Here is a 23,107-nt window from a genome sequence, read left to right as displayed (position 1 = left end):
TAAAAATGGGAGCTTGAAATAAGTCCTTCACATGAGACGTTTTTCCTGTTGTTGGTAGGCTCTGTCGCTAGGGAAATAGATTGAAAATCAATACCTTAATCCATTGGAGACCAGCCACTAGTACATTTTTAATTCTGGAGAAGGTGACTATTTGGTAAATGTGTAAAACACAAAATGTACTGTTACCCTGACAGATGAACTCTTGCAGGATTGCTGCTATGTGGTTTTATTCTGGTGGCAAATCATAGCAGAAAAACACATGCGTGTAAACACACACATGCGTGTGCACAGGCAGGCACACACTCACGGCCAGTGGGCAGTATCCAGGTCTTGCCTTCTTGTCCGTGACAGCTGAATGGTCCAGATTCAGTTGGCTGTGCACTCAGTCTGAGTGCGGTGTCTCAAACCAGATCTTTTACTGTTTTCTCTCTCCCGTGTGTTTAAATGCACAGGAGAGCCACCCCTAAAGACCTTTCCTCCTAGCCCTTTAAGGGGAGGGAGAAAAAAAACTCCTGATTTTTATTTTTACTTTTCTTTCACATTGAATTATTTCGTGTGTGTGGCAACTTCTGTTTTTAGGAAGCGGAAGAAGCCAGCAAACATGTTGAATTGTTCTGACAATACCCTGCTGGCATGTTGCCCGGGTCAGCAGTGCTTCTGCTGAGCCGTATTGAAATCACCTCCAGGCCAGTGTGAAAAGTTTGCAGGTGCAGACATTCTGTCTCACTGGCCCAGGCAGGGCCTCATAACCCCATTGTGTTTCTTGATAAAAGGTAACCCCACCCTTCAAGACAGCAAAGATAGCTGTGAAATAAGGGAGGCTGTTCATTGCTTTGAAGTCAATCGAACGGGCCTTAGGCACAGGCACAGGCAGTTAGGAAATAATGTCATTTGGATTTTGTCTTGATTGGGGCTGCCCCCAATGCACCTTCTAGGACATCCTTTTTTATGGTGATTGCTTCCGAATATGACTAACTTTATCTAAAGTAAACCTTGAGTAGCATTTTTTTTTTCTTTTAGCCAGACTTAGAAACTTGAGTATCAACAGGAGCAGAACAACAGCAGCAAAATAAAGGGAAAAGGAGCAGAACAGATTCACAACTTAGAGACCAAACTGAGGGTCCCCCCTCCCTGGGACCTCACAGTTCTAACTCAAGACTGGCAGTCTCTGGCACGTGAATTCATAAGGACTTGAGTGTGGTCACAGGGGACGCTGGACTGTGAAATTGTCTTCATCTTTTCCAGCTCCCGGCTTCCCCTTTCTTTTTGCCATTTCCCCTGGTGCTGAAGATATGAAAAATCTCATCTGCAAAATAAACAGTAGCTTTGGGGTGGCCGTTACACAGAAGGCCCCCTTCTTGAGAAGGATCCAGGAAAGGCTTTCCAAGCTGGTGCTCTGTAGGCTTTGTGCTGTCCCCTTCTCCCCGGGGCTCAGTTGCTCACCTCACAGTAGTAAAGGCCAGCGTCAAAGCATCCAGATCTATCAGGATGCCTAGAAAACGCTCAGCAGTAGGAAAGTCCGTGCGAGATGTGAACCGAGTTATCACAGGAAGTTCCTGTGGTGGCTTAGCGGGTTATCAACCCAGCTAGCATCTATGAGGATGCGGATCCCTGGCCCCACTCAGCGGGTTCAGAATCTGGCATTGCCGGGAGCTGTGATATAGGTTGCAGATGTGACTTGGGTTGCTGTGACTGTGGTGTAGGTTGGCGGCTGCAGTTCCAATTTGACCCCTAGCTCAGGTGCATCCCTCAAAAGCCAAAAAAAAAAAAAGGTAGCATGAGACATCCAGACACAGAGCTGACATCTTGTTTTTCTTCAGTGACCTGGACCTTGAAACAGCCACGGTCACAAAGGTGAGACTGTGTGGGGTGTGCCCTCTGTTCCCACGTGCACTAGGAGCCCTGGGCAGTGGGGTTGAGCTGTTGTTTTTTTCAAACTTAAGGAGTTTTTTATTTACTCAAGAAAGCTGCCAACTTTTTCCCGAGGCTATGTATGTTTTTCTCCTTCCCCCCTCTCTAGCCACCTCCACCTCATTTATAATTAACTATCAAACCCTGTTTTCCCTCTTCGTAGTTCGCAAGTCCATCCCCTTCTTTCTATTTTTGATACAACACACAGTCACCTTCGCTCTTGCCTGAGCTCTTCTTCCACGTTGCCCCTTCTCCCCACAGAGTAATTTCTTTAAAAATGCCGCTCTCACCATGTCCCCATTGCCCCCCAGGACAAAGGCCTCAGTGTCCCCCAGGGTCCTGATTTTGCCTCTTTTATACTTGTTTTTGAACTTGATGACTTTGAACGATTTGACTTCCATGTGCCTATCCAGAGGGGGAAAGCCAGGTTTCGGCTGTGGGTTTTGTTATTGTGGAGTGGATGCTAAGGTTTTATCAGCACAGCCCGGCAAGAAGTGGGTGTTTGGTGGTTCCGTGGGGAAGAGAGGTCTGCCCCAGATGTCTGCTCCCTTGAGACATTGTGATTAACTCCACTGAGTTTTTACTGGGACACATTGTTTCTGCCCTCTATAGCAGCATGGGGATGCTGTTTTCTCCCAGAGTGAAGAGATACACTGCCCCCCTCACATTGGCTCCACCCTGTACCCTGGCGGCCTGTCACCATTGGGGCAGTCTGGCTGTGCAAGGACAGAGCTTTTTCCCTGCCGTTACTACCCCAGAAAGACCATCTCTCCCACCATTGCTCCTGGATGCCTAAACTGTGGCGGATTTTATGTAAAAAAAAAAAAACAAACACAGAAGAGCAGCAGATTAAAAGTTTAAAGACCTGGTTCTGCAGGTTTTTGACTTGCCACGTGATCCTAGGCAAACGTCCTAACCTCTCTGAGATTCAGTTTCCTCATGTTTAAAATGGAAATGATGGAGTTCCCGTTGTGGCTCAGTGGAAGCAAATCTGACTAGCATCCATGAGGATGCAGGTTCGATCCCTGGCCTCGCTCAGTGGGTTAAAGATCTGGCATTGCTGTGAGCTGTGGCATGGGTCACAGATGCTGCTCGAATCTGGTGTTGCTGTGGCTTTGGCAGTGGTGTAGGCCAGCAGCTGTAGCTCTGATTCGACCCCCAGCCTGGGAACCTCCATATACCCCAGATGCCGCCCTAAAAAAAAAGGAAATGATAAAGCTGATCCTGTCCTACCTCCCAGGGTTGTCGTGAGGATCAAATGAGTGTAATGGAAAAATCACTGTGTGGTTATCAGGTGGTACGATAATGTTATGATTATGATATTATCAAAATCATATTAAAATATATTTGAGGAAAAGAAGTAGCCGCCATCTGTGCTACGTCATCAGGGCTGGTATGAACAGCTTAAATTCTCCAACTTTCAGATGAGGTCAAGAAGACATTTCTCTCCAAGGTAGTGTGCGTACGGCCTGCTTTTTTTTTTTTTTTTGTCTTTTTGCCTTTTCTAGGGCCACTTCCGTGGCATATGGAGATTCCCAGGCTAGGGGTCTAATTGGAACTGTAGCCACCGGCCTACACCCAGAGCCACAGCAACACAGGATCTGAGCCTCGTCCACAACCTACACCACAGCTCACGGCAATGCCGGATCCTCAACCCACTGAGCAAGGCCAGGGATCGAACCCGCAACCTCATTCCTAGTCGGATTCATTAACCACTGCGCCATGACGGATACTCTAGGAAGGCCTGCTTTTACATGTCCTGCCAAAAGGCTTTAAACTTGACCCTGCAGCTGCCTGAGTGACCTTGGCAGTTCACTTGACCTCCCCATGTTTCAGCTTTTTCGAGCTGTGAAGTGGTAGCACCAACCCACCTTCAAAGAACTTTCTGGTTCCCCGTAGTCTGCCTTTAAGGGCTTTCCTTCTCTGAGGCATGGAAGCAACTGCCTTCTCACGTGGAGGCCGGCATTAAGTCAACACTTGTTCATAAAGTATGAATGACCTTTTAAGGAATCAAACCGGTTCATCCATAACCAGCCATGAATAATATTGTTGTAAGTCTCAGCAACGAAGTCCAGATAAAATTACATTCCTGCGGGTGACTCTTTTCCTGATGTGCTGACCTTGGTAAGCTGGGGAGGCTTAGTGGATTTCTAGCCCCTCTAACCGTTCGAGAATTTCCTTGGCACCCCGTACAGAACTGTTGAAAGGCAATTTCAGTGTTGGTTATGAGCCCAGTGTCTTATTAAGGTGAGATTTGGAAGTTTTTATCCTAAGAGGTGCTTAGAAAGCCCAGGGTAGCTTAGTTTGAACTTCCCTTTTAGGGAGATGGTACCGGAGACCACTAGGGAGGGAACGCTGAATTTGAATCTCGATTCTGACATTTGCTGGTTGTCTGACCTTGACTTTGTCATTGAACTCTTTGTTAGTTATTTAACTCTCCATGGTCCTTTCCCTCCTGTCTGAAATGGGGGTGATAATTTTAAGGTCCGGCAGGTGACGAGGTCAGCGTAGGAAAGACAAAGTTCAGTGTTCAAGAAAAGTTATGTTTTGCTATGATTGGTCAGTCAGTCTTCTCTACCACTTAGGGGGCTCCCACTTCCAACCTTACTTGCCCTCGCAGATTGCTAAGTCTGCTATTCTTGTAACCTGTCCATCATCAGGAATAAGCGGCACTGTCTGTGTTGTCCCTTGGAGCAAAGTTTGATGCTTTCTGGGAAATCAGTTCACATCGGTCTCTACAGATGGAGGGAGAGGAGAGAGAAGAGAGGGATTGACTGAGTAGGGTTGGTGCATAAAGCACATCCAGAGAGCATCTCTGATATTGGGATTTTCCTGATTTTCTCTTGGTCTTGAGACTTGTGACTTGGGGAGTTTCTGGAGTGCTCTCAATCACATTCATATGGAGAGCAGTGGTCGTCCGTGTCCCAGGCATGAAGCCACCCACTCCTTGGGTGATGTCTGGCCTTAGCGGCAATGTAATTATATTAACCCGTATCCAGATGTGGTCCAGAAAACAAATCCTTGTTTTTCTATCCTGGTCACTGGCATTCAGGACACACTTAAAATTTGAATACAGGTGCTTATCTACTTTTTTGCCTTAAGGGATATATATGAAGTGAAGTACAGTGAAATGAACCCCCTTCCGGCATTCAGGCTGATGAACTTTGACAGACATCCTCAGTGTGTAACCACCACTATATTTAAGACATAGGATGTTTTCCTCACCCCAAACATTTTCTCTCCCTCCCTGCAGCCCCTGGCATCTATGGCCTGCTATGTCTTTAGCATTTCATCTAGGTTTTAAAAAACCCACTTGCCAGGAGTCTTGAAATTTTCTAGGAAACATTCGTCATTACATGGGGTATTTGCAAGTGGGCCTGAACACCTGAAGGCCTCAGGCTCCAGTCTGGGAAACTTGCTCTGTTTATTCATCTCTTTATTCATCAGCTATTCAATGAGCTACTCTATGGCACGAGCCATGAGCAAGAGCTGGGATTCAAGACAAAAAGCTCTAACACAGGTTCTTCTTCTTCTTCTTTTTTTTTTTTCTATTCTAGGGCCGTACCCATGGCATATGGAGGTTCCCAGGCTAGGGGTCTAATCGGAGCTACAGCCACAGCCACAGCAATGCCAGATCTGAGTCGTGTCTGCGACCTACACCACAGCTCAAGGCAACGCCGGGATCCTCAACCCACTGAACGAGGCCAGGGATCGAACCTGCAACCTCATGGTTCCTAGCCGGATTTGTTAACCACTGCGCCACGACGGGAACTCCGAACGCAGGTTCTGAACTCTCATGGGAGCCATACTGTGGCTGGGAAATGACATGTCCAAATACAAAGTTAAATAAGGATACCTAGAATTAACTGGCCATGTGAGGTGGAAAGTCAAGGTCGTGTCTCATTGTCATTTCAGCTGAGCCATGGGGACAGCAAGTGAGACACCTGAAGGAAGGAGGAGGCAGTCTGTTCTGGGGTTCTGGGGTGGTCAGAAAAAGGCTCTCCCAAAGCAGAGACGATCTGACTCCTGCCTGCCAGTCATGCTCCCCTTCCACCCCCTGTGTTATGGCCTCATTGAAGCCTTTGACTTCCTCGAAGTGGAAAGAAATACTCCACTTCCTCAACTTTCATCGTGTGCCCTCCCCCCTACCCCTTCTTTTCCTTTGCACTACTGTCCTCAACTTTTTCTCTCCATTGTTAATGCTGCATCCAGCTACTGGCCTTCTCACAAACCAGATGCTGGACTAGACAATGCTTTCTGTGCTCCACCTAGTACCAGCAATGCCTTATACAAAGAAGATGCTCAAGAAACCTCTGTTGGTGTTCCCGCTGTGGCTCCGTGGTGTCCATAAGGATGCGGGTTCAGTCCCTGGCCTCGCTCAGTGGATTAAGGATCCACAGTTGCTGTGAGCTATCATATATATATAGGTCACAGATGTGGCTCAGATCTGGCGTTGCTGTGGCTGTGGTATAGGCTGGCAGCTGCAGCTCCAATTCCACCCCTAGCGTTTGGAAACTTCCATATACTGCAGGGGTAGCTGTAAAAAGCAAAACAAAAATAACAGGAAGAAAACAAAACAGAAGAAAAAGAGGCAAAAAAAAATCAAACCCTCTGATAATTGAATGACTGAGGTGGGCCTCATGGAGGAGGACACTGAGGGAGAGAATTCCTGGTCAGAACAAAGAGATATAATTAGAGAAATGCTTGAACGGCTGCCATTGTTTATCCTTCCACTTAGCTCACTGCCCCTCCACTTGGAAAGACAGTGCAAGAGAGGAGTGAATTTTGGAGTAGTAGAAGTTAAAGTGGTTTTGATTTCAGTCAGATTGATGTAAGTTCTTACTTGCCTTAGTGTTCAAGGTATTGATGGTACCCACCCCCTTGTCAAACACGTGGGCTGAGCCAGGTATGTGGTTTCTGTCCCCACCCACCAACTGCTTCTTAGGACTTGGGAAAGGATGGGACATAGCTCGTTTTCCTGCCATTTTATTTAACTTGAGAGAAGAGGCAGAAGGAACGGGAGAGAGGTCATTGTCACGCTCAGACCTTGGCCAGGGAACTTCATAATTGATGCTCTCAGGCTTCAGGAACAGAGTCCAAAGGATAAAATAAGAATTTGGGAGTCTGCCTGCCATATTTAGCCTGCCTTCCTTTTCTTTAATTTTAATCCCCTCCTAAATGGCGTCCAGTTATATTGCGTACTGTGGTCTGTGGATTCTTTTGATCACGTCCTCAAATCTGCTTGCCTTTCTATTTCTTTGTTAGAAAAGCCATGAATTCTCACTCCCTTCTAAATCCTTCCCTGAGTAGAAGTCAGGTAACATAGGAGTTCCCTGGTGGCCTTGTGGTTAAGGGTACGGCCTTGTCACTGCTGTGGCTCAGGTTGCTGCTGTAGTGTGGGTTCAAGCTCTGGCCCAGGACCTTGTGCATGCATGCCACGGGTGCAGCCAAAAAAAAAGAAAAATGAAGTAATAGTCTCCCTAAGTTCTGCTAGTCATTTCATCACACTGCCTCACAGCAATGAAAACAGAAACCCGTGTATAAACAGAAATTCTTGAGCAATCAAAATATCTCGAACAGTGAAAACAGGAACTCGCCCAAGGTGCTAAATAACTTCTTGAGGAGACTGGAATGTGGCCTCCTTCCTGCCGAACCAGAACATTTTACAGGTGGCTGAGAGAGTGGCAGGGACTCAGAGCACTGCCTGTATTCCAGGCTGTGTGTCTCTGGATATGGCACCCCACTTCTCTGTGTCAGGTTGTCTTCATTTATAGCAGGATAATGGTGTGTTCATGGGTTGAAATGTTACAATATGGAGTTCCCTTCCTGGCTCGGTGCTTCACAAACCCAACTAGGAACCATGAGGTTGCCGGTTCGATCCCTGGCCTTGCTCAATGGGTTAAGGATCAAGCATTGCCGTGAGGTGTGGTGTAGGTCGCAGATGCGGCTTGGGTCCCACATTGCTGTGGCTGTGGTGTAGGCCGGCAGCTGTAGCTCCAGTTCAACCCCTAGCCTGGGAACTTCCACATGCTGTGGGTGCGGCCCTAAAAAGCGGGGAAAAAAAAGAGAAAAAGAAAAAGAAACATTGCAGTAACTTACACAGGCAAGAGTAAGTTTGACTACTTAACATAGTAACATTGACTATGAAGGCAGAGTGCTTTGACAGAGGCCCTTGGGAAAACATCACTGTTCCCCTATGTTCATTGGTGCCAGTTTTCAGGGATATTCTATCTAGTCAATTGCCAATAGAAGTAGAAAGTTAGCTCCGTTTGAAAGTAGGGCAGGGCATGGGGTCATTCAAAGTAAAACCACAGTGAGGTAGCATTCCACATCGATTAGAATGCCTAAAGTCAAAAAATAGTAACGACACCAAAAGCTGGCGAAAATGTGCATAAATTAGATCATCCATACATGGGTGGTGGGACCATAAAATGGTATAGCCACTCTGGACACGAGTTTGGCAATTTCTTGTAAAACTAAATATATAATAACCATGTGATCTAGCCTTTGCACTCTTGGGCATTTGCCCCAGAGAAATGGAAATATATGTTCATATAAAACCTGTTCACAAATGTTCATAGCAGCCTTATTTGTAATAGCCAGAGAATGGAAACAACCCAGAAGTAGTTGATTCAAAACAGGCTGTGGTACATCCATGCCACGGAATATTTACTCAACAGTGTAAAGGGGTCGACCATTGATTGATGCACACAACAACTTGGATGAATCTCTAGGGAGTAAGGCTCAGTGAATACAGCCCGTCTCCGAATGTGAATCCATTTATGAAGCATCCTTGAAATGACAAAAATTATACAAATGGGAAGCAGATGAGTGGATGTCAGGAGTTCAAGACAAGGGGAGGAGACCGAGGGAAGGTGGGTACGGTTTATAGGAGATGCTTGTGATGATGGGACTGTTGAGTGTCTTGGCTGTGGTGGTGGGAACATGAAACCACATATGTGATAAAATTGTGAAGAAGTAGGTACACACACACACACACACACACACACACGAGTATAAGTGAAATGGAGTGAATCTGAACAAGCTGGGTAGATTATCAGTGTCCCTATCCTGATGTTTACCATAGTTTGGCCAGATGTTACCGATGGAGGGCGAATGGGTAGAGGGCACGCCGGATCCCTGTATTACTTCTTACAACTGCATGTGAATCTACAATGATTTCAAACTGAAGAATTTCGTTTTTTAAAAAGTTGGGGTTAGAGTTCAGAGCCAGGGTGTTCGGAATTCATCTTATCAGTGTTTTAAAGAGTTGATGTTACTAAGGTGTGTTAGAATTGGGAAACCATTCTTTTCCGCTGTTCTGATATTGCATCCGTGCCTGTAGAGTAGGAAGGGTGCTTAGGGGTATGCATAGAGCACCCCACAGCTAGAAATGACACAATGGGGTGGATTTGGGAGGTCCTAATCAAAGTTCGATGATGTCTCTTTCAACCCCAAGACCCAGAAAATAGCACAGTACCTTTATTTAGAACAAGAAGAGAGACTAGAAGGGAACAGGTTCAAAGCACTTTTATCTCGCTGGCCCTGGAGCTAAGTCTGCATACAGCCTCTGGTCCTGCATTCTTGGCTGTGGCCAGGTTAAGTTTGGGACGTGGCCACATGTAAGCACCATTGCCAGGCACACTGGAAATAGCCCTGAGGCTATTGGCAAGCTGCTTCTCTGGGGACATTAAACCAAAGCGAAGGCTTGTTCTTCTTTCATGGCAGACGATGTTTGGTGATCAGAACTCTGACTCCTTGTTCTTGGTCTCTTTCTGGGGGAAGGTTGTCTTCCTTGAGAGTGTGTGCTGGGCTGGTGAGGACAGGTGACACTGGTGCATGATCACTGTCTTTTCTTTGAAGTTGTAGGACAGTCACATCTGGACAGCACCATTGAGGATCAAGAGATTGTCACTAACCCACCAGACATCTGCCAAGTCGTGGAGGTGACCACCGAGAGCGATGAGCAGCCGGTCAGCATGAGTGAGCTCTACCCCCTGCAGATCTCCCCCGTGTCTTCCTACGCAGGTAAGGGGGTGGGACGGGAGCTCTGGGACCCAGGAAGATGCAAGGGAGGGCGGGCCCTTTAGTCTAAAGTCACCCATTTCCCCAGCACACCAGAGAACCTCTCCTCTGTCCTAAGGCTTATTCTGGCTGGAATTTTTCTTTTGTGCGTGTGTGTCTTTGGGGGGCCACACCCACAGCACATGGAAGATCCAGGCTAGGGGTCGAATCGGAGCTGCAGCTGCTGGCCTACCTCACAGTCACAGCAATGCCAGATCCTTAACCCACTGAGCGAAGCCAGGGATCCAACCTTCCTCCTCATGGATACTAGTTGGGTTTGTTACTGCTGAGCCACAACGGGAACTCCTGGCTAGAATTGTTCTTGCTATAATGTTCTCAATCAACATCTTCCTGGGTTTTTACTCTCAGATGGAAGACATGGTCACCCGTAACATGTTCATGCATAACTAACAGTAAGATTTCTTTGGGGAAGTAGTTCGTCTGAGTCTTATTTTATTTGCAGAAGTTATCAGAAATTCCAGAGGGTGTTGTTCATGGAATCTGAGTTTGACCAAGCTGGATAGGGCCTTAGGGACCACCTCTTCCGAGTCCTTCATCAGAAGTGAAGAGACTTGCTCCCAGCCACACAGCCAGTAAGTGTTTGGGTCAGGACTCGAACTACACCTTCAGACCCCAAGTTCCATTCTGTTGTTCGGCCAAGTTTACTGGGCATTTCCACATGTTTCCTGCTTCTTTTTCGATATAATGATTTAGTACCACTTCTAATGGGGCCAGACGACTGAGCCCATTTCTGTTCCCCCAGGGAATTCAACTCTGTAGAATTGCAGACTTGGCCCCAGCGGTCACAGGATTAGGGCCAGATTCAATTGGCTCTTCCATCCTTACAGGCTAAAGTGATGGCTTCTTTTTCCCACCAGCATCATATCTTCTTCTCCAAGCTTTCTGATGATCTCCACTGAACTTTGTGGGACTCAATTGTAATTATGAAATACACATTCTGAGTCAGCGCTGTTGCTTGCAGATATTAAAAATAAAAAGCAGAGGCCCTCTCCTGAGTAACTACAGTCAGTTCTAATAGGCGGTTTGGGAGTTCTTTCCAGCGTCCTTTCTGTGCTGCCAAATAGCGCGTCCTTCAGTTGGGCAGCCACCCCGGTGACAGGCACAGAGTCAGCATTAGAATTAGGTTGAGTCAAGTGACGAGTTTTTTTTGAGTTATCAGCCCCTAAGTTAACCTCCTATTTCCTGAACTCTTTCTTTAAAAAAAAAAAAAAAATTTACTTTTTAAAATTGTGTTAAAATGCCGATAACCTACCATTTACCATTTTAGCCATTTTTAAGGGTACCTTTTTGCGGCATTACGGGCCTTAACCTAGTCTCGAAACCATCACCACCATCCACTTCCAGCAAGCTGTCATCTTGCAAAACTTAAAAGCAAAACTGAAACTCTGTGTCTGTTAAATAATAACTCCGCCTCCGCCTCCCCCCAGCCCCTCGGCAACCACCCTTGTACTTTCTGTCCCTATGAACCTGGCTGCTCTAAGTACCTCATAGGAGCCGATTCATCCAGTGTGTGTTCGTTGGTGACTGGCACTTTTCTCTTCACAGAGGTCCTCAAGGTCCTAGCCTTCCTTTGTGTTGGGAACTTAAAAGCAAAACGTGAGCCAGCCTTGGCCATGAGAAGCCCATAATCTGTCAGACAGGATAAGCTTGTCATCAGTCGTGGATTCGTCAGGCATATTTTGAACTCCTGCATGTGCCCGTTCCTCTTTGGTCTCTGCCAGTCCCCGTAATAATAACTGCTATTTGCCGTGTGTTTGCTGTGCCCTGTGAGCTGTGCTGAGTGCTTGGAATCGATTGGCTTATTGAACTAGCATGAGAATAACCCTGTCTGCTTGGGTCCTGTCATTATTCTCTCTTTAAAAATTAGGAATTCAGAGCTTCTGTTGTGGCTCAGTGAGTTAAGAAGCCGACTAATATCCATGAGGATGCGGGTTCGACCCCTGGCCTCGCTCAGTGGGTTAAGGATCGGGCGTTGCTGTGGCTGTGATGTAGGCTGGCAGCTGCAGCTCCAATTCGACCCCTAGCCTGGGAACTTCCATATGTGGAGAGTGTGGCCCGAAAAAAATTAGGAATCCAAGGCCGGTGGGGTGAAGCCGAGTGTCCAGGACGGGACCACCTACAGCACAGTTAGACCCTCACAGAGCTGATGCCGAGTTCTTAGCTTCCCAGTGTGGGGCTGCCCTACAAAGCCATGTGGGGCCCGGCCATTCACAGCTGCCCGACCCAGAATCTCAAGGGCCAACCGAAGGAGGCAGAGCAGAATGTTTATGCCCTAATTTTACCGTGGAGATAACTGAAACTTGAAACGTGAAGCTCCTTTGCTTATGTTTCCCTGACTGTGGCTGAAAATGTATGACTTTGTTCTATATTATGCTACGGCAGGCATTTATTACCTCCCATGTGTTTTGGGCTTTTTTTTTTTTTTTTTTTTTTTTTAAGGGGTTGGAGCTTTAGCTTTTCTGTTTATCTGTTGAGTAAGACTTTTCTGATGTCTTCTTGGGGACTCTGGAAAAGCCTCTACTTGCTCTTCTGCCAGTAGTGGCATTTTGCTCTAGCAGAAGAATCCCCAGAACAGCTGATTCATGCAGAGAGAAACGAAAATTTCATTACCCTTTTCAGGACATTTGCAAGATTTGAAAGGCAGGATTTTAGTGCCAGGCTGGCGGGGTTGTGGGGAGACAGCAGGGGTGCGGTGGTATTGGTTGGAGCCTGGTGTTTCAGCCTGGCCTTTAGTTCTTTCTGTTGTTTTCATTGTCTGAATTCTCCAGAACCCTTTGGAGGGGGGCTTATTGGATGGAGCCCAGATAAGCCATCACTGTTACTTTTCTGGAACCTACAGGCACAAAAGAGATGTGTCTTAGAGCTCCCATCATGGCTCAGCGGTAACCAGTCCAGCTAGTATCCATGAGGATGAGGGTTCGATCCCTGGCCTCGCTCAGTGGGTTAAGGATCCGGCCTTGCTGTGACCTGTGGTGTAAGCCTCAGATGTGGCTCAGATCTAGTGTTGCTGTGGCTATGGCCAGGAGCTACAGCTCCAATTTGACCCCTAGCCCGGGAACTTCCATATACCACAGGTGTGGCCCGAAAAAAGCTAAGCGAATAAGAAACATATCTGTTACTGACCATGGGCAACTAAAATTTTCCAGTCGGGGATCTCACAGCTTGCTACTAGGAAAGGCAGCTTTTTGGGTCATATTCTCTTTCAAGTTTGATGTTCCCCAAGAGAATAGGCTGTATGCCTGTCTTTCATGACAGGGTTCCTTTGTTTGGACTATTCAACTGAATTTCAGCCTCCTCCAACCACTTTCATTCCCTTGTTTAGGAAACTGGAGGCGTTGTTGGCTATTTTTTTCTCCCTACTGAGCATTGAAATATAATCCCAGTAGTGTTACAAAAACCACACTCATTGTTGCCGGTCTGTCTTCTCCATGGTCTAAATATTACAGCGAGCAAGAAAAGGGACAGCTTCTTTTAGTGAATGGACTTGCATTGGATTATTTTTAAGACAATATCGAATTCTAATTGGATTCATAAACTTTTATCCTGGGGAGGGATGTCCCAAAGCCCAACCATGGGACACTCTAGAGAGAGTCATTTTACCGTTAAAGATCTTCCACAAAGTGGCCTCTTGCCCCATGTTTGGCACCAGGATTTTATTAGGTTGTTGGTGGTTTTATAAAAAGAAAGCCATGGTCGTCTTTTGGGGAAGGTCGGATGAGAGGATGGAGAAGAAAGCCTAAGACAGAGGACTGATTGGTGATAGCCAAGAAAAGGGACATTTCCTACCGACCAGCAAGCAGCAGAAAGATTTTGGGTCCTTCCAGAAACCATAGCAAGGTTGCGTTTTGTCAAGTGGGGCAAAAATAAAAGTGCTTTAAGATTAAGAGGATTCTTGCTGGAGTTCCCGTCGTGGCTCAGCAGTTAGCGAACCCAACTAACATCCATGAGGACTCAGGTTCAATCCCTGGCCTCACTCAGTGGGTTAACGATCCAGCATTGCTGTGAGCTGTGGTGTAGGTCGCAGACGCAGCTCGGATCCCACTTTGCTGTGGCTCTGGCGTAGGCCAGTGGCTTCAGCTCTGATTGGACCCCTAACCTACTCGAACCTCCATATGCTCCAGGTGCAGCCCTAAAAAGACAAAAAGATAAATAAATAAATAAAGTAAACCAAACCTCGGCTCTGGAAGAAGCATCTTTGCCATCATTTGATCCAACATCCCCTTCTCTTTCACCCCACTTGCTTTTGGGGAAACTGAGACCAGAAGGTTGAAACCTAAACTCAGGTACCTGTTATCACTCTGGAAACACTTGCAACTTATTCAGACCCTGCTCGGGAAGCAACTCCCTTTTTTTTTTTTTTTTCTTATTCCAAATGCAAAATCCAGTCCACACTAATCAAAAGGAAAAACAGAAACAACTCATGCTGCTGTGTCAACAGTGACCGTGATCTGGAAGCGGCAGCTGCCATGAACTCATTTGTCCTATAAGGGATCTCAATTCAAGTTCCCTGGTGGCGGTTAAGGATAAGCGGTGTTGTCACTGCTATGGCTTGAGTTCGATTCCTGGCCCAGGAACTTCTGCATGTCTTGGGTGTGGCCAAAAAAAAAAAAAAAAAGTGATCCTGAAAATGACCATGGTAAAAAGAAAACAGGAAACTGGGCACAAGTGCCCCGACAAAGCACTTTGAACCAGTGATTCAGGGGAGGCCGTGAGCATCGCTCTTATTCTAGAGAGAAGGATTTGAGGTCCTTAGGCTGGATCAGTTTGCTAATATGAAGAGTTATCAAAAGTCCTTTAGAAGCAGTTGATCTTCCTTTAGAAACGATGCAAACATTCTCGTCAGCCAAAAACAGGAGTTCAGAGCATGCGTGTTTTCTCTCTCTGACTATCACCCAGAAGTTCAAAACCAGGTCCTTACGGGCAATTAACATTCTGATCACGTTCAAGGTCCAGGCAAGGTCTTACCAAGGAGTCTTCCCCAGGGTCTGCCTTCCAACCTCTCCTGCAACCGTAACTTGGGCTGCAGTAGAATCCCAGAACCTTGGTCTCACCTGCTCATTTTCCCTATTTCCAGCCTCCAGAGCAAGCCTAGTGGCACCGTGTTTTTATTTTCAGCGGAGGGGAACAGAAAACAGTGGTATTGATGGAGGGTGATTAGGAGAGGAGGGGCCTAGACAGACAGGAAAGGAAGAGAAACCTTGGCCTCTGAGCACAAAAAGAGCTCCAACCATGAAAATGGAAAGGGGATCTTGAAGTTTCATCAGAAGCATGAGCTGCGGGACAGCTTCAGAGCCCAGGGCCCTGGAAGCCAAAGGCTGCTTTGTTTTCCCTCCTCTGTGCTGACTCAGTCCAGACTTTGGCTGATTTCTCAACATCTCCGTTCCGCATTTTCCTTAGGAGTGGCTGCGCTGATTCCTGCCCCCTCGGGGGCCTGAGCTAGTGCGAAGGTTAGGCAAGGAGGGGCATTTCCCCTTGCTGTTATTTTTAATTCGGTTTTACGTGGAAACATGTCTGGTGCTGGGTGTTGCTGCTTTGCCTTCATAATCAGGGTCATTGTCAGCCAAGGTGGGAGCCCCCGAGGATGCTTCTGGAGGTCAGCTCAGCCCGAGGAGTGGCCAGCCCGTCTTCCCCATGCTGGTGGTCCGCCCTCGGCAGTCCCTCTTGCCTGGGTGAAGTCACCAGAGGAAGTGGCTGAAAGTGTACACAGAGGCTCCAGGGTGGGCCCACGCCATCACTTTTGGTTTCTTTGCTTGAGGAATGAATCTGTTACTCTGTCCGTTTGTCCTTAGCCTTCACTTCTCAGGGAGCCTGGTCTGTGGCTGGTGCTCCAGGCGGCCAGAGGGCTCCATCTGAGCTGGAAGCCATCTGGTCACAGCTGTGCCACCGGCAAGATATGGTTTGGGGGATGAAGGAGGTAGAAACACCAGCTCCTCTGCACAGCAGGGGGACGGTAGGAGCTGCTCCCCAACTTGGGACCCTCGAGCAACCAAACAAAACAGAGGTGCCAGCCCATGGCCCACACACCCCATAAAAGTGCAGTATTACTGTTTCCCTTCAGGCCTCGCGTGTAAAATGAATGACCCCAACTCAGGCATCTCTAAGGGTCTGTGTATTTTGGAAATTCTACCCACTGTGCTTTCATTTCTCCCATGAATACTGTAAATCCGCACACCATCAATTTTTTATTTAATACAATTAATTTTTTTTCCCTTAAAAAAATCGAAGAATTTTCTTTGCTTAAAAAAAAAAACTCACAGTCTTTGTCCAGGTGATGTGGAACCACTTGCTATGAACCATGATCCTGTTACCCTAGCTTGTCCAGCAGATCTGGTGTTGAGTAAGGCTGGTGCGCTTAGGACAAATGCGTGGTAACGTGTGCTAGGTGAGAGCTGTGCCAGGCCTTGTGCTAGGCCTCTCTCCACACACTCTCTGGCTCACTTGTCACAGAATCCTCTTTGGAAGGTGTTTCTACTCCTATTTTACAGATGAGGGAAACTGTGGCTCCATGAAGTTAAGTAACTTGCTCCATATCTCTCACAGCTGGCAGGCTGAATCAGGATAGTCACCAAATTAGACCATAAACCACAGGCTTAGTGACTTAAAACAACACACATTTATTATCCTCCAGTTTCTAGGGGTCAGGGGAAAGGGCATGGCTTTGCTGGGTCCTCTGCTCAGGGCAGCAGTCAAGGTCTGGTCCGTGGCTGCTGTCTCAGCTGAGGATGTTATCGGGGAGGGTGTGCTCCCAGGCTCACATGATTTGGGGCAGAACGTAGTTACCGGCAGGGTGTCAAGCTGAGGGCTTCAGTTTGCTGCTGGCTATTGGCTAGAAGCAGCCTGTGGTCGTTTGTCCTGGGAGCCTTTCCGCCATGGCCACCTACTTCCGCAAAGCCAGCAAGGGGACTAGCCTCTTTGTCAGACTGGGTTCAGTTATATGTAAAGTAACCACATGCATCCCATCACCTTTTCCGTGTTCTGTTGGTACAAAGCAAGTCACAAGCCCCACCCACACCCCAGAAGGTAAACCCGGTGGGTGGGGCTCACAGAGCCACCCTGGAATCTGCCCACCCACAGTAACCCAGCAGGAGGATGCCACTTTATAAATCCAGATGTCCCAGGACTGGAGCAGCAGAGAGGGAAAGGAGGGGCCTGAGCAGAGCGTGGCTCATCTGCAAAGACCGGGCTGGGACTGAAACGAGCTACCTGGGATAGGAGAGTGGTGTGGGGCGGTAAGGACCGGCCAGCCTAGGGCCTGGGGGGCGGAGGCAGATTCACCACAGGGCCCAAACCCCATCCTGGGGAGCAGAGGCCATGACTGCCTGTAGCCTGGCCCAGAGCAGATGAGCTACCCCTCAACCCTCAAACTTTTCTCCAAAGGCCCAAAAGTTAGAGACAGAAAATGCTGTCCCGGCATCTCCTAGGCGCCAGCATTTGCCCTGACAAAGCGGACAGAGGTTAAGGGTATAGTGACCCATTTCTCTGTCCATGAAAGAAGTGCTGATCTAGTTTTTCAAATGCTGCCTGAGCCTCGAGACGGTGTGGAGGGCAGGAATGATGGCCCTGTGTGTTTTTCTCTCTGAACAGAAAGCGAAACTACCGATAGTGTGCCCAGTGATGAAGAGAGCTCAGAGGTAAGTACGGCGACCACACTGACTCCAGCAGATGCTGGGGGGAGGGGGTGCCTGGGGGGGAGTCAGGGGGGCTTCTCAACCAGCACTTTGGGTTCCTAGCTGCTAGTTAGGTTTTTTTCTTTTCAATCAAGAGTTTCCCTTTGGGATTTTTTTTTTTTTTTTTTTGGTGGTGGTGGTGGTAAAATATAACATAAGATTTACAGTGCTTTTGGATTTCAAATTATGAAATGAAACTCAGGGGACTGCATGGGAGCGAAAATGTTACCATGCGAAAGGAGGCTGGAGGATGGCAGGAAAAGGCCAGGAAATGTTGATAATCTTACCACCATAAACATCCTGAGGCACAAGCAGAAATAGAAGGTCCAAGTGGCCAAAGCTCACATCAGGCAGTGCTAAGCAAAAGTAGCACCCCCCACCCCCACATACCTGGAGTCCCCGCCCCCTGCGATCCTGCCCAGAAGCCAGGTGTGTGTTGGTCTGGATTCTGAGTCTCCTCTTCTGATCTCCCTCCTCTCAGCTGGGAAAAGGGCAGGAAATGGCTGTAATGGTGATGGAAAGCATTCCTGCAAAGCCTGCTCTGTGTCTGCCTGTGAGGAATGGAGGGGAGAGAGAGAGGTTGAGTAGTGGTTGTTTGGATTAGTGATTTCCCGATGTACTAAATACTTTCAAGTATAGGCCAGGAATTCTGAAAAGACAGTAGTTGCAGGAACCTATGTATATCCGGACCCTGTTTCTTCAAGGTCAGTATTACAGCTCCTTCTCTGAACAAAGCCACCCTCGAGGCCAGCTACTTGCCTGCATGCTGAAGCCCTAAGCTCCAAGCCATTTGAAAGCAATCTGGGGGCATTCCCTCCCTCTGAAAACCTTGACTCCAAGGTCGGAGGCCAGCTGTGAGGAGCCATCCCCCCTGACACACACCAGCAGTCCTGGCTCTGAGCTCCCTAATGATCAGGCTGAGCAGCTAGAGTAGAGGGAACCAGAAACCCAAGTTGCTGCCTTGTTTCCTGCCCTCATAGAACAGTCTTGGCTAGGTTTCTGGGAGGTGGCAGATGGCCTTGATAAAAAGGGAAGAGGCCATGGCCGGGGGTGTACAGAGCTGGGGGAGGGTTTCAGTCCAGGGACCTGGAGACAGTTTCTAAGCTGTTTCTTTGGTCCACGCCCCTTGAGAAATTCAGGCACCGACACCTGGGAAACATGGTGCTTCTTTTTCTCTTTTTCTTTGTTGTCTTTTTTAGGGCTGCCCTTGCGGCATGTGGAGGTTCCCAGGCTAGGGGTCGAATTGGAGCCACAGCCACCAGCCTACACCACAGCCACAGCAACGAAAGATCCAAGCTGCACCTTCGACCTGGACCACAGCTCACGGCAACGCCAGATCTTTAACTCACTGATCGAGGCCAGGGATCGAACCTGCGTCCTCATGGGTTCTAGTCAGATTCATTTCCGTTGAGCCGCAGTGGGAACACCCATGGTACATTTTTTTAAAAAGCCATACAGAGAAGGCCAAGCAAATAGACGTATCTTGATTCTTGTCCTTGGAAGGGCCGACCTCACTGGCGGAAGAGGAACATTGAAGGCAAGCAGTACCTCAGCAACATGGGGACGAGGACCGCCTACCTGCTGCCCAGCATGGCAACCTTCGTCACTTCCAACAAGCCCGACCTCCAGGTCACTGTCAAAGAGGAGAGCTGTCCGGTGCCTTACAACAGCTCCTGGCCCCCATTCCCAGACCTCCCCCTCACAGCCCCCGGGACCCCGGCGCCCAGCAGCAGTCGGCCGGACCGGGAGACCCGGGCCAGTGTCATCAAGAAGACATCCGACGTCACCCAGGCCCGCGTCAAGAGCTGTTAAGCCTTTGACTTCCCTTGGTGGTTGTTGGGATTTCTTGGCTTTGTTTTATTGTTTGTTTGTATTTTATTTTTCTCTCTGACATCTGTTTTAGACAAATCTTAAGGGAAAAAGCCTTGACATTAGAACATTGATTGCTGTGTCCAACTCCAGTACTGGAGCTTCTTTTGAACTCAGGACTCCAGCCCCTTGGTAGACGCGTGATCTCTAGAGCCTGCTGGATCTCCCAGGGCTGCTCCCTCAAGTTCAAGAACGTCATAGGACCAACACCCACACGGGCAGTGAGGTGCTGCATTGCCTGCGGTCAAGGCCAGCGTGGTGGCGTGGATGCCTCAGAATGGATGAGAAAATGTGAACTAGCTAGAATTTTTTATTCTTGTGAATATGTACATAGGGCAGTACTAGCGACGTTGCAGTCTGCTTCTGCACCTTATCTTAAAGCACTTACAGACAGACCTTCTTGTGATCTTGCTCTGTTTCACAGCACCGTCAACACCCCCTTTCCCTGCCCTCCTCCCCTCCCCTCCCATTTCCTTCCTCCTTTTTCTCCCTTCAAAGGCTGTGTCCCACATCCCTGAGGAGGAGGAGAAGAAAATGAACTTCTCCGCAGATGTCCCATTTTCAGACTGCTTTAAAAAAAAAAAAGAAAAAAGAAAATCTTTCTAATCTGCTATGCTTGAATGCCACGCGGTACAAAGAAAAACTATCATGGAGAGATTATTCAAATTCCCAGATTTGAAGACGAAAATACTCTAATTCTAACCAGAGCAAGCTTTTTTATTTTTTATACAGGGGAATATTTTATTCAAGGTAAAATTCTAAAGAAGATATAATTGTTTTTTATCTTTTCTACAGCAAATTTATAATTTTAAGATTCCTTTTCTTGTTTATCGGCAATTGTTATTACATCCTTGTGGCACATTTTTTTTTTAATTTTGTAAAGTTGAAAAAGCTTTTATGAGCTCATGTAGCAATCAAATTATCCTGTGGACTGATAATAAATGAATATGATATATAGTTAAATTTTTAATGGGCATCTTGCCTGGCTTTGTCTGTGGGTACCTGAGCATATCATGGGATAGGACTGGCAGAGTGCCCTTTCTTGTGACCAGAACTTTCCCCCTTTCAAGCCTAGAGGTACTTGTTGGGGGCTCTCCCCCTGAACTGACACTGTGCTGAATGTGCACGATGAATTCACTTCTTCACTCATCGAGTTGTGCTCAGGGTGGGGATTTCTCTCCAGTTCACAGGAGGAAATGGAGACCTAAAAGGAAGATGCCTTGACTTAAGGTCACATAGGTAGTAAGAGTCAAGGACACAAGTTAAGCCCAAGACTGCTGTGACAATGGAGGGAGTCTTTTTTTTTTTTTTTTTCGTCTTTTTAGGGCTGAATCTTCTGCGTATGGAGGTTCCCAGGCTAAGGGTCGAATCGGAGCTGTAACTGCCAGCCTACACCACAGCCACAGCAATACCAGATCTGAGCCGTGTCTGCAACCTACACCACAGCTCACGGCAACGGCAGATCCTTAATTCACTGAGCGAGGCCAGTGATCGAACCCGTGTCCTCCTGGATGCCAGTCAGATTCGTTTCCGCTGAGCCACAAGGGCAACTCCAAGAGGGAGTCTTTTTACCCCTTTTCCACTGCTCTCTCCTGTCAGCAAATTCCATCCACATCTGTGTTTTTCTTGTTCTTAAACATCTGACTAAAATTCGATGTTTATGTCAGGTGCCAGTCTCATGGATAAGGCATTTTCAATAACAGGAAATATTTGTTGTATTCCTCCTCTCAATCAATCTTCTTTCTAAGACCCGGGCCCTCAGCCCTAGCCTAGCCCTCAGAACTTCAGGAATGTCTTTTTGAGCAAGAAACATCCAGAACCCCAGGCCCCGTCACCCCTCAGCATTTCAAGGTGTGTCCCTGACCTTGAGACAGTCCTTGGACTCACCCCTCCTGCATCCTCAATGTTTGCAAAGTCAGACTACTACCTCTGGGGGGTTGTGGAGGAAATGGCCAGGTTAATATTTGCAGAGGTTGCTTCAATGAAAGGACAAAGGGCTATTTTCAGGCCTCTCCCTGTGCGTAGTTGCAGATATAATTAGTGGCCATAAAATTCTCCAGCCCTGAACAAAAATTAAGCTAAGTGTTTTCCTGGCCAGGGTGCTATAGTTGTGCCAATGCTCCCGGGAGGAGCGCCTTGTTGATTGCATTTCCCTCGCCTTCTCTGGGACGGAAGGCACTGTGCTCTCAGCACTGTGCTCTCTGCTAGGCTTCTCCCTGGGCCTCAATCAGCAGGTCTAGTTCTTTGCAATTTGCCCCTAAGGCCTTCTACTTAGTCATCCCATTTTAGGACAAATTAAAAAACCATAACATGAGTTCTGTTGCAGCTCAGGGGTAAAGAAGCTGACTAGTATCACACTGATACTCGCTCAGTGGCGTGAGCTGTGGTGTAGGTCACAGACAAGGCTTGGATCTGGTGTTGCTCTGGCTGTGGTATAGGCCAGCAGCTGCAGATCTGATTCGACCCCTAGCCTGAGAATATCCATGTGCTGTGGGTATGGCCCTAAAAAGCCCAACCCCCCCAAAAAAAACAACAACAAAAGGGAGTTCCCGTCGTGGCGCAGTGGTTAACGAATCCGACAAGGAACCAAGAGGTTTCGGGTTCAGTCCCTGCCCTTGCTCAGTGGGTTAACGATCCGGCGTTGCCGTGAGCTGTGGTGTAGGTTGCAGACGTGGCTCGGATCCTGCGTTGCTGTGGCTCTGGTGTAGGCCGGTGGCTACAGCTCCGATTCGACCCCTAGCCTGGGAACCTCCATATGCCACGGGAGCGGCCCAAGAAATAGCAAAACAAAAAAAAAAAACAAAAAACAAACAAACAAAAAAACCTCCAGGGAATTGCCACTGTGGTTCAGCAGGTTATGAACCCGACTAGTATCCATGAGGATGCAGGTTCGATCCCTGGCCTCTTTGAGCAGGTTAAGGATCCAGTGTTGCCAGGAGTTGCAGTGTAGTTCAAAGACTCGGTTTGGATCCAGCATTGCTATGGCTGTGGTGTAGGCTGACAGCTGCAGCTCCAGTTCAGCTGTAGCCTGGGAACTTTCATATGCTGTGGGTACAGCTCGATTTAGAAAAAGGAAAAAAAAAAAAAAAGGAGTTCCCGTTGAGGCGCAGGGGAAACGAATCTGACTAGGAACCATGAGGTTGCAGGTTCAATCCCTGGCCTCGATCAGTGGGTTAAGGATCCGGCATTGCCATGAGCTGTGGTGTAGTTCACAGACGTGGCTCAGATCCGGCGCTGCTGTTGCTCTGGCGTAGGCCGGTGGTTATAGCACCGATTGGACCCCTAGCCTGGGAACCTCCACATGCCGAGGGTACAGCCCTAAAAAGAAAAAAAAAAAAAGAGACTGACAACAGAAGGTGGCTCTCAGTCACATGGCCTGGAGGTCAAATGGTTAAGGGCAGCTCCCTTAATCCTTTAAGGGGCCCTCAGCTCACGTCCTGCCCCTCTCAGCAACTCTGCAGGGCCCAGACGCCACTCCACCTGCTTCCGACCAGACATACAGAATCTCATCAGGTTCGAGAAGATGGAGGGTTGGAAATGCAGAGCTGAGGCACTAAAGGCCATCATCCACTGCC

At 47.9% G+C, this 23,107-nt stretch overlaps 1 protein-coding gene across 2 annotated transcripts in view; it reads left to right on the top strand.

The window, feature by feature from the left end:
- Positions 1–20,502, top strand: part of IRF2 (interferon regulatory factor 2) — an 88,713-nt gene extending 68,211 nt beyond the window's left edge. For both annotated transcript variants that reach the window (XM_047772333.1, XM_047772332.1), the window contains 3 exons: positions 9,775–9,939; positions 17,581–17,627; positions 19,167–20,502. In XM_047772333.1, coding sequence (XP_047628289.1) covers positions 9,775–9,939; positions 17,581–17,627; positions 19,167–19,475 — 521 coding nt within the window. In that variant the 3' untranslated portion in view covers positions 19,476–20,502. The remainder of the gene's footprint in view (positions 1–9,774; positions 9,940–17,580; positions 17,628–19,166) is intronic.
- The last annotated feature ends 2,605 nt before the right edge of the window (positions 20,503–23,107 follow it).

Source organism: Phacochoerus africanus, chromosome 3 (assembly GCF_016906955.1).
Source record: "Phacochoerus africanus isolate WHEZ1 chromosome 3, ROS_Pafr_v1, whole genome shotgun sequence".
In the NCBI taxonomy this organism is placed as follows: Eukaryota; Metazoa; Chordata; class Mammalia; order Artiodactyla; family Suidae; genus Phacochoerus; species Phacochoerus africanus.
This window is presented reverse-complemented; position numbering and strand designations above follow the sequence as displayed.